This window comes from Hypomesus nipponensis, chromosome 9, assembly GCF_054491055.1.
Source record: "Hypomesus nipponensis isolate SF chromosome 9, ASM5449105v1, whole genome shotgun sequence".
Taxonomy (NCBI): domain Eukaryota; kingdom Metazoa; phylum Chordata; class Actinopteri; order Osmeriformes; family Osmeridae; genus Hypomesus; species Hypomesus nipponensis.
Window position 1 is genome coordinate 13,826,453 of NC_140369.1, and position 13,548 is coordinate 13,840,000.

The window sequence follows — 13,548 nt, forward strand, 5'->3', positions numbered from 1 at the left end:
ATCCATTCACAAACACATTATTAACAGTGAGCTCAACACAACTGTAGATTGTAGTCGCTTCTCAATCAACCTCTGGAGTTGACGTCAGGGTCCTACAGACCTTGGGAGAGAACTGTCGATCGCTAATAGCAACAAAGCTCAATTCCTTGTCCCTGAAAAAGTTCCCGTCTCCATCCCATGAACACAATGTAAACGTTTTGGTGTGTTTCTGGCTTCCATGTGACCCTGAGGTCCTTTGACTTCCTAGCTTTCCCAAGACATAGATAAGTGTGAGGTCTGTCTCATGCTCTCCTCCCTTCTGCTCCTCATCCTCAGTCCAGCGTGGGAGCCACCCTTCTCTACTGGGTGATGCCACTAGCCACATTGCAAACAGACAGACACACTGTGTGCGTCTGCATAGCAGTGTATGTTATCAGACAAGTAGCCTTGCAAAAAAATTGCAGTGTTCACTCTGTATTTAAATGACCCCGAGTGTACTTTATGAAGCAACTGGCCCCAGCTGACAATATGATATGTATGTATCTCCCCCAAAATCCAATAAAGCAATCTGAATGGTAATACTTGAACAGTTTCATGTCATTTGATAGTTATAAGGGAAGATATATTCCTCAAGAAATACTGACTGATTTAATATTTGCAGAATAATTTAGTAGGCATACAGAGTAAAACATGGGAATAAAAAATGTGATTGAACTACAAAACCAAAACATACAATTGCACAGGTCTATGTGGTAAAACGTGTAAAGAAAACACACACAAAAACAGTTGGACAGTGCTGGAGTCGGGGGTTATGGAGGACAGCCTTGGGGAAGGTGAAGGTTGTCCTATGGTGATTTGAGCTCAGCAGGAGATAAGCAGGGGGTTAGCGCTGGAGCTCTGCTGACTGTGACTGGAGGACAAAGAGCCTTGTGGCTGTCTGTCATCTCCACTCGGACCACTACGTCCTCCCTCCTCCCCCCCTGCCCATCCTCCCTCCTCTCCAGGCAGCTCTTTGGACAGCTGGGCACAGAGGGCATCAGCCACCTGCAGCACCTGGGAGGGGCCTGGTGACACATAAACCAATCAGTGCAAGGACTGACGGGATGTGTTTCATTTCGGTCATTGCATGAGTCAGCTAAAAGGCTGACTTCTAAATGATGATACACCAATGAATGGGTGAGGCTTACCCTGACCACTTCCACAGTACATGTCCAGAGTGTCCATCAGAATCTTCCCCAGGGCTCTACGTGACACATTCTAGTAAGAATAAGAGAAGGCACATGTCGTGACAAACAATACACCAGCAGGTGGCATTGTAGAGTTACTTTGGGTCCTCATGAGAGCGAGACCTTTAACTCACGCTATGCAGACAAGCTAGGGTAAGGACATTTATGAGCATGCCTTTTTGCGTAGCTTCAGCAGGAGTGCGAGTGCGTGTGTTAGTTTCTCCTCCAGCAGAGCCAGCCGTATCCTCTCTGTCTCCACCAATTGCTCCTCCAGCCTCAATCCCACCACCTCCTCACTCCTCTGATAGGGACAGAGACAAGAACACACACTTTAAAAGTGTCCTGGTGGCTCACTGGGTAGAGTGTCTACTACATTGGCGGAGGCCTTGTTTCAGGGGCCCAGATTTGATTACAGCCCAGGCCATTTACATTTGCATGTAGTCATTTAGCAGACGCACTTATCCAGAGCGACTTAAAGTAAGTACTGATGACAAGCTCGATTCTCTAACCACTCAGCCATCAGACCCCATTTCCTGCATGTTCAGCCCTCTCTCGCTCCTTGCACCTTCAGCCCACACTATCTAACATCAAATGCTCCTATGTACTAGGATATATCCAACTATTACTCTCTTACTTTCTGCAGTTCGTTCCCCCTCTCCTCAGCAGGGCAGAGTTCTTTGCGGCCCCGCCCCTTTCCATCCCTGGGGGAGGCGACAAGGTCGTTGTCATGGAGGAGGTTGTGGGAGAGGAGGAAGTGGTGGACTGTAGGGTTAGGACATCTGGGAAGACAGGGAGAGGAGAGAGGAGCAGTAGTTACTATGTGTCTGTGTTTTGTGTGTGTTAGATTGTGTGTTTGGATGTGTGTGTGAGACTAACCGTTCTGCGGTGCTGTGCAGTCTGTTGATGAGCTTCTTCACCTCTGTCAGGCAGCAAAGTCCCTCTTCTGTCTTCTCCTCCTCTTCCTCATCAGAAGACGCCTTCCCTTCCACAGCGCGCTGAAGACCCTCGCCTGGAGCACAGAGGTCAGAGACCAATTAGGCGTTTCAGTAGGGAACAACACAAACTGTATACATTGATCCACAGCCTTCAGCGTCTCAGTGATTTGTCCACAGGCCTGCCACTCACTGGTCCTGAGGCAGGTGTCCTGCTCGATACGGTAGAGGGGCCGGGGGAGGGGGTTCTCTCTGCAAGTGCATTCTGATCTGAGGAGGTCAAAGGTTAGAGACATGGGTCACATATTATGCCCTGGGGGTGGGTTGTTCGATGGGTGGGTTGTGGGTATGAGTGTGTGTGTGCGTGTTGAAAGTGTGTAAGTGTTCAAGCTCAGACTTGTCCAATGAGAGTGTAACAGCTGCACTCTGTTAGACATGCAGTACAGCCTCTTTACAGCCACTTGAAAACCTCCACATAATGTGTAAGCTATACTGTTCTGTTTGACTGTACAACACTCACACACTCTCTCTCTCTCACACACACACACACACACACACATACTGATGTGTGTACCTGTATTCCTGAAGCTGGGACTCTAGTTGTGCGATTCTGCTCTGTAATGTTGGGACCTTATGGGCCTGTTCCTGAATCAGACGGACTCGCTGTAGGCCCAATCTAAGAGCTTCCCTCGCCTCCTCGGCCCGCCTCCTGAACACCAATACACCAATCAATAACCAACCAAATCTTAAATGTTCTGTGTCTGAACACATTCTGGAGTAAATTTAGCAATCAGAACCAACCTTATCTCAGCGTTCTCCTTCCGCAGCCGAGACTCCACCCCCCCTAGTCTTCGAGCCTCCTGATAGGCCCAGCTAAGCTCTTCCTCCAGGCGCTGATTGAACCTGATTGCCTCCTCTACCTGTCCGTCACGTGAAGAGCGAATCAGCTTGAGCTCCCTGAGGAGAAGGTCCTGAGGGTCCCATTTGTCTGATGCCCCTTTTGCACACATCCCTTCCCCACAGCCTCTGCTCTGGGGCTTCGAGGCCCCCATGGCCCCCTTTTGGCCCTCAGAGCTAGCCACTTGAGGGGATGTTGATGTGTTTGAACTGGAGTGACTGAGTGTATTTGACAATGACTCGTTAGCTCGATCGGTGAGGGCACCGTGCCCCCTCTCCCGTCGCAGTGCCACCTCCAGTGCCAGGCAGCGGGCATCGCTCCCCTGCAGAGCGCACCGCAGGTCCTCCACCAGCTCCCTCAGAGCTGCAGCCTCACTCTCAAACTGCTGCCCAGGACCTACAACCAGAAGGTCAGACTAAGCCAACTTGCATGGCAGCTTACATCGATTGTCATTAAAAGTGCAGTGAAATGTGGTTACTTTGCAATGTGGCTAATACAGGCTGTTCACTGACTCTGACCTCCGAAATACTGTAAACTATACACTTGTGATCCGTGCTCCTCTGCTTTGCTGTCTATATGCACTGTACGTGGCAATGGGAAAAAAAATAATGGCATTTTTTGTTGCTGACCAACAGCTTGATGTGTGAGTATAAAGAAGAGGACAGGGTGCGGTGCAGGTGTTAAGATTTGTTTGAAACTACCTTTCTCAGAGCTCCCATCTCCACGGCACTTCATCTCATGGGAAACGTGCACAGGTCTCCTACCGGTCTGTTCTCTTCTGAGGTCAAAGCTGACACACTTTCTCCGTCTGACCCGCGGCCACCGAACTCGTATCTGACGCTCCACGTGCTCCGTTTCCGCGGTTACGGGAAGGCGCAAGGTTCCATTTTGTAATGCATGGACGCGAAAATACCCGCATAGCCGTGAATGGAAGTCCTTAAACGACAGCTCGCTGGAAAGCCCGACGCACACACCTTGACCTTCATCTCCCTCTTTTTCTGCGTCCGGCGCCCCCCTCTCCTCACTTGCTCTGGCGAGCCCCAACACCGTACAAAGCACCGCAAAGTCTTCTGCTGATACCACGTCGTCACGGTTAGAGTAAGCCAGGTGGTGAAAGACCTCCTGTAGGTACTGGTCTATTCCCGTGGCCAGGACTACAATCTCATTCTCCACACCGGGGTCGGGGCAATGGTGGTGGGCTAGAGCGCTGCGCAGCCACTCGCCCTGACGCGCTGCGCGTGGAGAGGAATAAAAAGCCGGTACAGTTTGCATGCTGTAGTTTCAACAGCTGTTTTGAATATTAACTAATGTAACATTAGTTCATTTCAACGCATAACGCTGATATAACAGTTGGGGCTTTTGTTACCCTTAAAATATGTCCCGATTAGGAAATAGACCGCCTGTAATCCTGTGTTCCAGATTTACGCACGATTCCAAACTGCCCAAAACAGAAAAAAAATCACATATTCTCAACTTTACTCACTAAAGTCACGGTTTTAAAGCAGGTCCCACTGTCCGTGTGTTGCAGAAACAAGTACCGACACGGGGCACTAGGGTTTTTCTTTCTCCCTTGTGTCCGTCGAGTCAGGACTGACATGAGGAACGAGGAAATAGGGCGGTGAGAAAGCAAACTCACAAAACAGCTCCACCCGTATTCCTTCAAGTGTGTGAGACACAGCTAGAGAGAGAGAGAGAGAGAGCGAGAGAGCGAGAGACCGAGAGAGCGAGAGATATTTAGTCAAAGATAAGATGTCCTGACCAACCTGACAGAGGTGATTATGATTAAATTGCCATCTAGCATGCAATAACAGATTAATTTCTTCACAGTGTCCTATGTCACTCAAATAACTGCAGGCACTTTGCTGTCCATCCAATGAGAGTTGGAGACCTGAGTCATGAAGGCTTCTGTTTCAGGCTTGACCTGGGAGTGAGTCACAGTAACTGCTAAACGGAGGGACCAACTATAGCAGAACACCTGATACACACTTATACCACATACACACCACTGACTCAACATCATCAGCAAAATACCAATGACTTCAACACATACCTACACTTCAAGCCAAAACAAACACATATGCATTTCTGAAGAAAGCCAGCACCTTCACACGGCAGCACAACGGAAATACCTGTACCTCTTCTCACAGCAGCGACTCATCACACCCCTGACAGCTACAACAAAGAGACCGTCCAGGGTTACACCCACCTATGCACACGCATGACTTCACAGAAACACACCATCCACACAGAGATCTGACTAGACAGCGCTTCAACGGCAAACAAGCAATCTATCGGATCAGGTATCATAGGATTACACCGCAACAGACCGCATGAGATGAGTCACCAGTGACAAGGGATTCTGGGGAACTTCCTAGCTTAATCTTCACTCTGGAGGTGGTGGGGGGGCGGCGGGGGGGGGGGGGCGGCACATTAGGGGAAACAACCGATTAATAGTGCTCCTCATTCTCTAAAGGTTTTATGTTTCCTCCAATGAACCTTGTCCATCTGTGGTTTACTAGGGCTATTGAAGCCGTTTCACCCTTGTGGATCGGTCAAGACTTGAGGATGATGTCAGAGGTTTCAGCCACTGGGGTCTAAACATCCTCCCTCCAACTCCTCAGATTGCCAGATAGCACACCGTCATCTCAGGAAGGCAGACCTGTACACTCAAACAGAAAGCCAGTAAAAAGACAGACACAAGAGAAAACACAAAGACAAGATCTACATTGGCCTATTTCATGGACAAGTGAAGGCAAGTGAAGCAGCTCCCGCCTGGGCTGCTCTTAGTGTGTGTGTGTGTGTGTGTGTGTGTAGTCTTGGTCTCTTCCAGCTTCAGGGCACACATTACTGTACTGGGATTGGCACATGGACACACAGGTACACACACCCACAGGGAATGGCAAACGCGTTAGTTCATTTAGTTAACCATTACCTGCCAGAGGGTCTGTACGCCCACGCCCAACTACAGGAACAAACATCACCAAATACTTAGTTAGATAATGTCAAACAGCTATCAGATATCACTGTATGTCACAAGTGCTAAAGAGCCAGGTCAACTTTTGCCAGACTCTCTCCAACAGCTACATCTGTACCGTTTACTGTGACCTAGAACTCGAAGCTCACTGAGGTAGGCCATCTCTTCATCTTATATTGTTCTCAAAAGTATTTGCCCTCATCTAAATCATGTTATTGGCCTAATTAGTGCTGGGTGTGCAGCTGAGGAGGAAGCAAGTGGAGGTCATCAGAGTGTTGAGGCCACAGCCCCCAGCTGCTAGCTGCTTGTAACTCTGAAAGGAGCCGAGCGAGATGAATGGACCCAAGACAAACAGAATGGCAGTACTGGCAGCAGGGGCGTGGAGGAGCAAGGAGGAAGCAGTGGGGGCAGTGCATGTGCGTGTGCACGTGGAGCTAGGGACAGTGGCCTGTTGTTCACCTTTAAAAAGGGTGCAGCCATTAGGATCCACATTGACAGGCTTTGTGGTTAGGGCCATATGGCCTACTGAGGATCAACAATGGACTGAGATGCACACTTATGCACATTAGTTTCAAGACACACGCCCAGTCTTTGATGTTTCTACAGTGACCCTTCAACTTTGCCATGCCCACAGCCTGGCTCCCCTCCTAACTGCTTCCACCAGACCTCTCCACAGTAGAAAATCCTTCTTCCAAATCTCAGATAACTGTGCAGTGTCATGGTTAGGAGTTTCACTTGAATACCATTAGTATTTTTGGTGTGTCTTGCTTCTTTGACTACACTTCTACATCATGGCCACACATTTCCTCCTGTGGCCATTTGACATTCCAACCTTAATCTGACTGAGGATTTAAAGCCTGTGTTAGTAAGATGTCTATCCTTCATTTAGCATCAGATGGTACATTATCACCATCTGTGATCCCCATCATAGCTAGAATCCAGTGGCTATGGAATGTGACCAGATTTGAATCAGCACAGCTGGCAAGCAAGACTCCATGTTAGAAAGAGTGAAAGCCAGGAAAGAAAGGGGGACATGGGGAAAGAAGAACAGAGGAAACAAACACTTAAGGGGATAGAAGAAACCATAAACTTCACAAAACCCTCAGGTCCAGATGGCCTGGCTTGTGTGGGTTGGGTGTCTAAGGTCGTCTGCTATTCAGACCGACCCCTATTTCTCTTGCCCGGTGAAAGTGAAAACTGACCACGCCTGTGCTTTTGTGAAGTGGATGAAGTACATAGGAGGCGATGTGTAAAAGTGTAAACATGTCTTCATTCCTCAGATACACAAGGAATGTAGGTGGTACTCTTGGGCCACCTCAGGTCCACGGTCATGGGTATGGCTTTACAAACAGACAAACACGCGTGCACGCTTCCAACATCTCGCAACTGCATTCCTCAGAGTGATTTTTTGTGTTTTTTTTAAATAAATACATAGGGGCATGTTCCTACAGGTACCACATACTAGTGTAAGCTTAGTCTGCTTGATCCTTTTCCCTTCTCATTTAGTGTCAGTAACCTTCTGTTCAAGTTTGCCAACATTAGTCTGTCATGACTGTAATTGGATGTAGTTTTTAATAATAAAAATGATTTGCTTTTATCGCTATTTACTTGTTTATTGATCATGCGAGCGTCCACAAACACACACACACTTTCTCCCATTGTCCTTCCTCCATCGGCAACCAAGAGCAGGAATCAGCCATATCAAGGGGACTGTGGGCCCAGTCCAGGTGCTCATCCATGTCCTGGCCAGGGTTCTGCCTGTGTTTATGTTGGGATTCTGTATGTTTACATGGGGATTCTTTGCAGTGGAAACCCATGTGAGCATGGGGAGAACATTCAACCTCCACACAGAAAGGCCAGGGGGTTGTCCACCTGAGGACTAAACAGTACCTCTAGTGGGAATCAAAACCAGTACCTTCCTGCTGTGAGGCAACAGTGCACATCATGCACACCAGCGTACCACATCATGCTGTGAGAGCCATGAAGTATCCAGGACACTGGATCATATTTGGACTGCGGATGTGAATCTGTTCTACTAATATGTGGATAATCCACATCAACACTGGTTTAAGATGATAGCTTCCTCATGTGATCTCATTTCCTTTTTAGCCTAGTATTGGCTGTTTTAGTGTTTCCACATGACAACAGTGCCTCCCTGAGGCTGACAGTACTATTTCATTTCCAACAACACATACCATAGACTAGTGAGGGATATCTGCACAACTACTATTGGTTTCTTTGGCACTTCCATCCATCCATCCATCCATCCATGACCTTTGGAACGTCTTGTAAAATTCATGAAAGGCAACCTTTCTCTTAAGGTGTTGGGTATTTAAAAACAAACAGGGTCATCATTCTATTTAAAAACATGCTTTATGCTGCGAAACTAACCTGGTGAACGGAGGGTTCACACCTACTGCGCTGTGACGTGTTGCTATATTTCATTCCATATATTTACTGTAACTCAAGTCAAAATATCCAGAACTACCTTCCCCAAAAAATATTTTCTTAAATGTTTTTCTTCCAGAATGTTAATAATTTAATCAGTGCTGCACAATGAGGGAAGGGGTTGGGGAGGGATGGAGTGAGGTGGGGGAGGGAGGGGGTGAAGTGGGGTCTGGTGGAAGGAGGTTCAGAGGGTGTTGTACTGGTGTGGGACCTGGGGGAAGGAGAAGCTGAGATCCACCAGGCTTACCAGGAACTGTCCAGTTGAATGTTGACCTGAAGTCAGGGAAGATGCCCCTTCTCTTATACCATCCTGTAGACTGTTGCCCTGTAGACAGGTGATGGAGAAATATGATGGTGGAGCAATGCGCTATTTCATGAACAAAAACCAGCATGGTTTGTGAATAAGATGGGTCTAATCCTAGTGCCACCTCATTACCCCTCCCACCCTCCCTGTGAGACCTACCACCTCCTCCCTAAACACATCTAAGATTAATTCTTTGGCGGGTAGTTTTTCTATAAAAGTCGGCAACACATTATTATTTATAGTGGTTAATCAAGTAAAATATTGCATCAAGCCAGAAAGTCCGGGTAATCATAAAGACCCTGGTATTTTTTGCGTACGGTCTTTAACATACTATGATTTGGGACGTACACAATCCTTTTCTGGCATACTAAACAGTATGAGTTTTGAGGCGAGACATGGGGGCAGATCTGCATTTGGGACGAGGGGTTGTTCCCAAAAACAGCCACAGGCTTTCCTTGGGTTTTCCCACTAGAGGGCAGCAAACCAAATGACATTCAGCACATACTGTAAGTGTATCCAATACACTTACATGGACTGGTTAAGAGTCTGCCACTACATCCACTGTGAGAAGGTAGACAGGTAGAAGGAAAGACAGGGAGGTCATCTGAGAATACCTAGTGCTAGTGAGAAGGTAGACAGGTAGAAGGAAAGTCACAGGGAGGTTGTTTGTGGAGACCTAGTGCTAGTGAGAAGATAGGCTTCCCATCTCCAACAATGATATCAGGAGCGAGGCCTAGTATCAATTTTAACATAATGTCAGTTCATTAATCCTCTCCATGCCACCCCTTCCAATGTATCACTGATCATTGTATAGTGGACATGTGAAATCCTTGGGGGCATAGAGCGTATGCCTGAATATAATAGACGACACCAAGGATGCCGTTTACACCAAGCCACTTACCTGCAGGACGTGATGCTGTAGAGTCGCTCATAAAAGACCGGCCCTCGTCAAGTTAGCCCTAAACACCGCATCTGAGGGAAAAACCTCATAGGCTCTTATACCTTTACAAGATCCTGTCTGTACAAGTTGTATTGTGGCCGTCAACAATGCATTTCACCCATGAGGAACAACATTACTGTACTGTACTAGGAGCGGTGGGTGGTTTTAATGTATAATATACACCTCTTAACAAGTAATAAAAACACAGTCCAGGTTACTGTAAGCACTACTGGATGGGAATGGTTGTTATTGTTGATGATAGGGTTCCATCAAGGCTACTCCACACAAGTGTCTGCAATTCATTCATGCCCTCAATTGAAATGCTTGGAAACACCCCTTGCAAACACACAGATCTGAAAAGATGGGATGTCAAACAGAGCAACAAAGGGTTTCATCACTCCTGTATTTTCAATCCTTAAGTGAGTAGAAAGATAGAATCTTATGAGATCATTTTAGCGGTAGTCCTAAATCAAGCTCCTTCCTTTGCACTCTCCTTGGCTCCTGAACAGACTCCTGTTCCATTTGAAACATGTTGCTCAGTAAGGAAATGCTTTTATCCAAAGCAATGTGAACAGTCTTTAGAGATAACAGAGCTCTGTATTAAACCTCCCCATGTGAAATCCTCTGCTCCTTGTCATTCTCCATGAGCCCTGTGAAGCCTGACTCCTTCTGATCCTATACTCTGGGCTAGCTATTCCAACCAGCCAAGGTAAAGGTGTACCCACACTGCTTTGACATCTCAGCTCCAGTAAAACCACACGCCAAGCGACGTGCTACTCCACAAATGCACCCGAGGTTGAACCGTGTTCTTTCTTGGTTTGGCACAAAGCTACAAATATGAAAACTGAAAGATTAAAAGTTTCATCTGACATCATATAAAAAAAAACAGCCCTCTTAAAATAACAACCACTGCATTCTGTGTTTTTTTTAAATACCTTTTTTGTCTTTAATGTATTTACAAGCTTTTAATTTGCTCTGTAGGTTTGAAGTATTACAAGCACTTCATGTTCAGCAACCCTGGCATTTTGCTTTTTTAACTTGCATTTTGCTCATTTCCATGTGAATGTATCTATTGTTTGTCGTCATTTGTGGTTTATTCATGTTCATTTAGAGTTCTTTAGTGGACTGATGTACATTGCTTCTTGAATACATACCTCTGCCTCTCTCTCTTTCTCCTGAGGCGTATGTACATATCACGTAGAGCAAGCCAAAGCAGAGGAATGACTTCCTGTTTAGAGGGGTCACTTCCTGGGGTTACTCAATAATAACCTTTGACCTCCGACATCATCAAGTGATGCCTATTGTCCGTGTGCATCATCCACTGGTCTCTTTGCCTTCCCCTTCATTCCAAAATAACTTTGTTTTACCCTGTTTTCAACCAAACATCTTGGAATCAAGGGAGGCTATTTATTTCACAAGTATTATTATTATTATTGTTATTATAATTAATAATATTGTTATTTCTATCGCCATCAATGTTCTCCTCACTGTGAGCCTCTGCAAATGTTAAATAAACTTCCGTATTTGCAGTTCTTAAAAAAATAATAAATTAAAGAGTCCGGAACCTATGTATCTTTAAGTCTCTTCTTAAAAAGTAACAAAAGAAAAGTAAGTTAAAATTTAAAACAAAAATATTTTCTATGTATAATACATGTATTTAGTGCTTCCGCCATTGGAATTAAAACTCAAAATGGCGGCATTTCTCAGAACTGTACCGCAAGAAAAAATTCCAGCCGTAACCAAGCCGTTCTGCCCGCCGCGCACATTTTGAAACGGCCGTTTGTTCTGCTGTGAGGAAGAGGGTGCAGGTTATTCTACGTAGCGACAGCTGGCCTCGTGTCCTAGGTTCGCATTGGCTGCCTGCTCCCTTGTCAGTTGTCCTCCGACTCCTCCTCCGCCTCCCTCAGCCAGGTGAAGAAGGCGGTGACAGACTTGAGAGCCACGCCCTTGCCCAGCTGTTCTGCTGGGTCCTTGCTCGACTCCCACTTGTAGAACGCGTCCTCCGAGATCACGTCCTCGTCATACAGACAGTCAAAGAACATCCGGAGAAGGTCTGGAGGGAGACGAGGGAGAGAGGAGAGGAGAGGGAGGGGGAGAGGAGGGGGAGATGGGGAAAGAGAGAAGGAGGAAGAGAGAGGGGCAAGTAAGGAGAACCAGTTATCATCAAATTCGAGGTCAAGTCTTCTCCTCAGTGTGTGAATGACAGCAGTGAGCGGCTAGGGAGTCTAATGAAGAGCCTGTCAGTATGGGGGGGTCAGCGTCTGTGAGTGTGTGTGTGGGGGGTCTACTCACTGGGGGGCTGATCCAGGGTGACGATCAGAGCTTGAAGTGCATAAAGTGCTTGCAGCTGTCTCTCAGTGTCTGAGTTAAGGTACTTGAGTAACACAGGCAGTCTCCGACGAATGATGACCGTGTCCACTCGACAGGATGGGCTCTCATCTGCGCAGGAAACCAGAGAGAGAGAGAGAGCGAGAGAGAGCGAGAGAGGTGCAGAGAGAGAGACCGGTTCAAATCCTTCCCTTCCTGCAACATTTACTAGAACGAGCTGAAACCGTCAGGTGGAGATACAGAACCTCGCCCGGAAAATGTGTTCCAGATAATTCTTTGGTCTGCTCTGTCTTTAGCAGCACTTGTGTAGATCGTGGATGTGAATAGCGGAATTCAGTTTGGGGGGAGGGGGGGGGCATTGCGGTGGGGGGGATTTTGTCTTGGTTAGAAAGAGAGCTCACCTTTGACCGCTGCTTTGCACACAGCCGTCATGAGAGCCCTCAGGAATGGAGACGAACTCATCTGAGATTCATCCAGATTAGCCTGGAGAGAGAGGAAACAGGACACGCAGGAAGGAGACACGGGAGAGGAGAGCGAGCGAGAGAGAGACAGGAGACCACAGGAATCACTCAGGGATCACACAGTCACAACACCAACCACAACTCTCCAGCCTCAGCCCCAGCCCCGACTTCCGTACCTCGACCCAGTCAAAGATCTGCTCGTCACTGGCCATGTCCTCCAGTAGCAGCCTCTCCAGCTGACCCCTCAGCTCCTCAGGGCCCAGGGGCCTCTTACTCTCGCCTGCCTCTGAGGCCGAGCCCTCCGACACAGTGAACTGGAGCTTCTGTTGAGAGGAGGACAGGTGGTGAGAGGAGGAGGGGTGGCAGGAGGAGGAGAGATGGTGAAAGGAGAGGGGAGCACAAGAGAGATAGCGGGGGAGGAGGGTGAGAGATGAGGAGAGGAGGAGAGAGGAAAGGAGGGATGGGAGGTGAGCCTTGGTGTGTGTCGAGGTGTGTTCCTGTGACCCAGAGGTGGCCCATACCAGACCACAGAAAGTGTGTGCAAATATGTTTGTGTGTGTGTGTGTGTGTGTGCGCGTGACGGACCTGCTCTGAGATGAAGGTCTGGACGTCCTCATCCTCAGGCAGGAAGTCGCTCCAGCTGAGGCCAGACTCCCTCCACAGCCCCCCCACCTTCCTATGGCTCTGGAGAGGACAGGGGCAGCTTGTCAGCACCCTCACAACCTGGACTGGCTGACTGACTGCTGACTGACCATTGATAGAAGACTGACTGACTGACTACCGACCGACCGACCGACCGACTGACTGATAGATGAGTGCCACACACGTCTTTCATGCCTCCCACTCAAGCTTTTACTTTGTTTATATCTGTGGTAGGTGAGTCCCACTTTCCCAGCTGAGTTCATCTCCCTTCACACATCTACCTTGCTGTACAGAGCTGAGTCTTCCATTAGACAAACAAAGCCAGCCACTTACCATTTGTTTGCATAGTATGTGCAGTATTTCAGAAAATAAGATCCCAGCTCTTCCCACAGGAAGCAAAGGTTTGCTTAATTCAC

General features: G+C 47.6%; 2 protein-coding genes and 1 long non-coding RNA gene across 4 annotated transcripts in view; all 3 read right to left on the bottom strand.

Annotated features, from left to right (window-relative positions):
* Positions 1-604: 604 nt before the first annotated feature.
* Positions 605-4,710, bottom strand: LOC146273062 (EF-hand and coiled-coil domain-containing protein 1). 2 transcript variants are annotated; one of them, XM_084705345.1, is made up of 9 exons: positions 3,737-4,706; positions 2,939-3,431; positions 2,712-2,846; positions 2,331-2,407; positions 2,082-2,214; positions 1,840-1,984; positions 1,381-1,506; positions 1,167-1,236; positions 605-1,043 (listed from the first exon to the last, which is right to left on the bottom strand). In XM_084705345.1, exons 1-9 carry the CDS (start codon positions 4,305-4,307, stop codon positions 841-843), a joined length of 1,953 nt encoding a protein of 650 aa, XP_084561471.1. In that variant the 5' UTR covers positions 4,308-4,706; the 3' UTR covers positions 605-840. The 2 variants fall into 2 exon arrangements, 1 of the variants encoding a protein (XP_084561471.1); XR_014766610.1 differs by having other exon boundaries at positions 1,019-1,043; positions 1,340-1,506; positions 3,737-4,710.
* Positions 4,711-7,504: 2,794 nt separating this feature from the next.
* On the bottom strand, positions 7,505-9,450 carry LOC146273063 (uncharacterized). Its single transcript, XR_014766612.1, has 3 exons — positions 9,291-9,450; positions 8,705-8,782; positions 7,505-7,767 (listed from the first exon to the last, which is right to left on the bottom strand). It is a non-coding gene; the product is annotated as an uncharacterized LOC146273063 (long non-coding RNA).
* Positions 9,451-10,622: 1,172 nt separating this feature from the next.
* The window catches only part of eif4g3a (eukaryotic translation initiation factor 4 gamma, 3a), a 41,263-nt gene continuing 38,337 nt past the window's right edge, over positions 10,623-13,548 (bottom strand). Inside the window, 6 exon segments of the mRNA XM_084705344.1 lie at positions 10,623-11,754; positions 11,994-12,140; positions 12,431-12,512; positions 12,667-12,813; positions 13,076-13,174; positions 13,466-13,547. Of these exon segments, the coding sequence (XP_084561470.1) occupies positions 11,573-11,754; positions 11,994-12,140; positions 12,431-12,512; positions 12,667-12,813; positions 13,076-13,174; positions 13,466-13,547 (739 nt within the window). The 3' untranslated portion in view covers positions 10,623-11,572.

What these genes read in the sequence shown, in the direction of transcription:
- LOC146273062 (XM_084705345.1), bottom strand. Translation starts at nt 4,307, where the DNA reads ATGCAAACTGTACCGGCTTTTTATTCCTCTCCACGCGCAGCGCGTCAG. An exon ending in AAGGAGAACGCTGAGATAAG is followed by an intron (nt 2,847 to 2,938) that starts GTTGGTTCTGAT and finishes ATTGGTGTTCAG; the next exon opens with GAGGCGGGCCGAGGAGGCGA. An exon ending in TGCTGAAGCTACGCAAAAAG is followed by an intron (nt 1,237 to 1,380) that starts GCATGCTCATAA and finishes TATTCTTACTAG; the next exon opens with AATGTGTCACGTAGAGCCCT.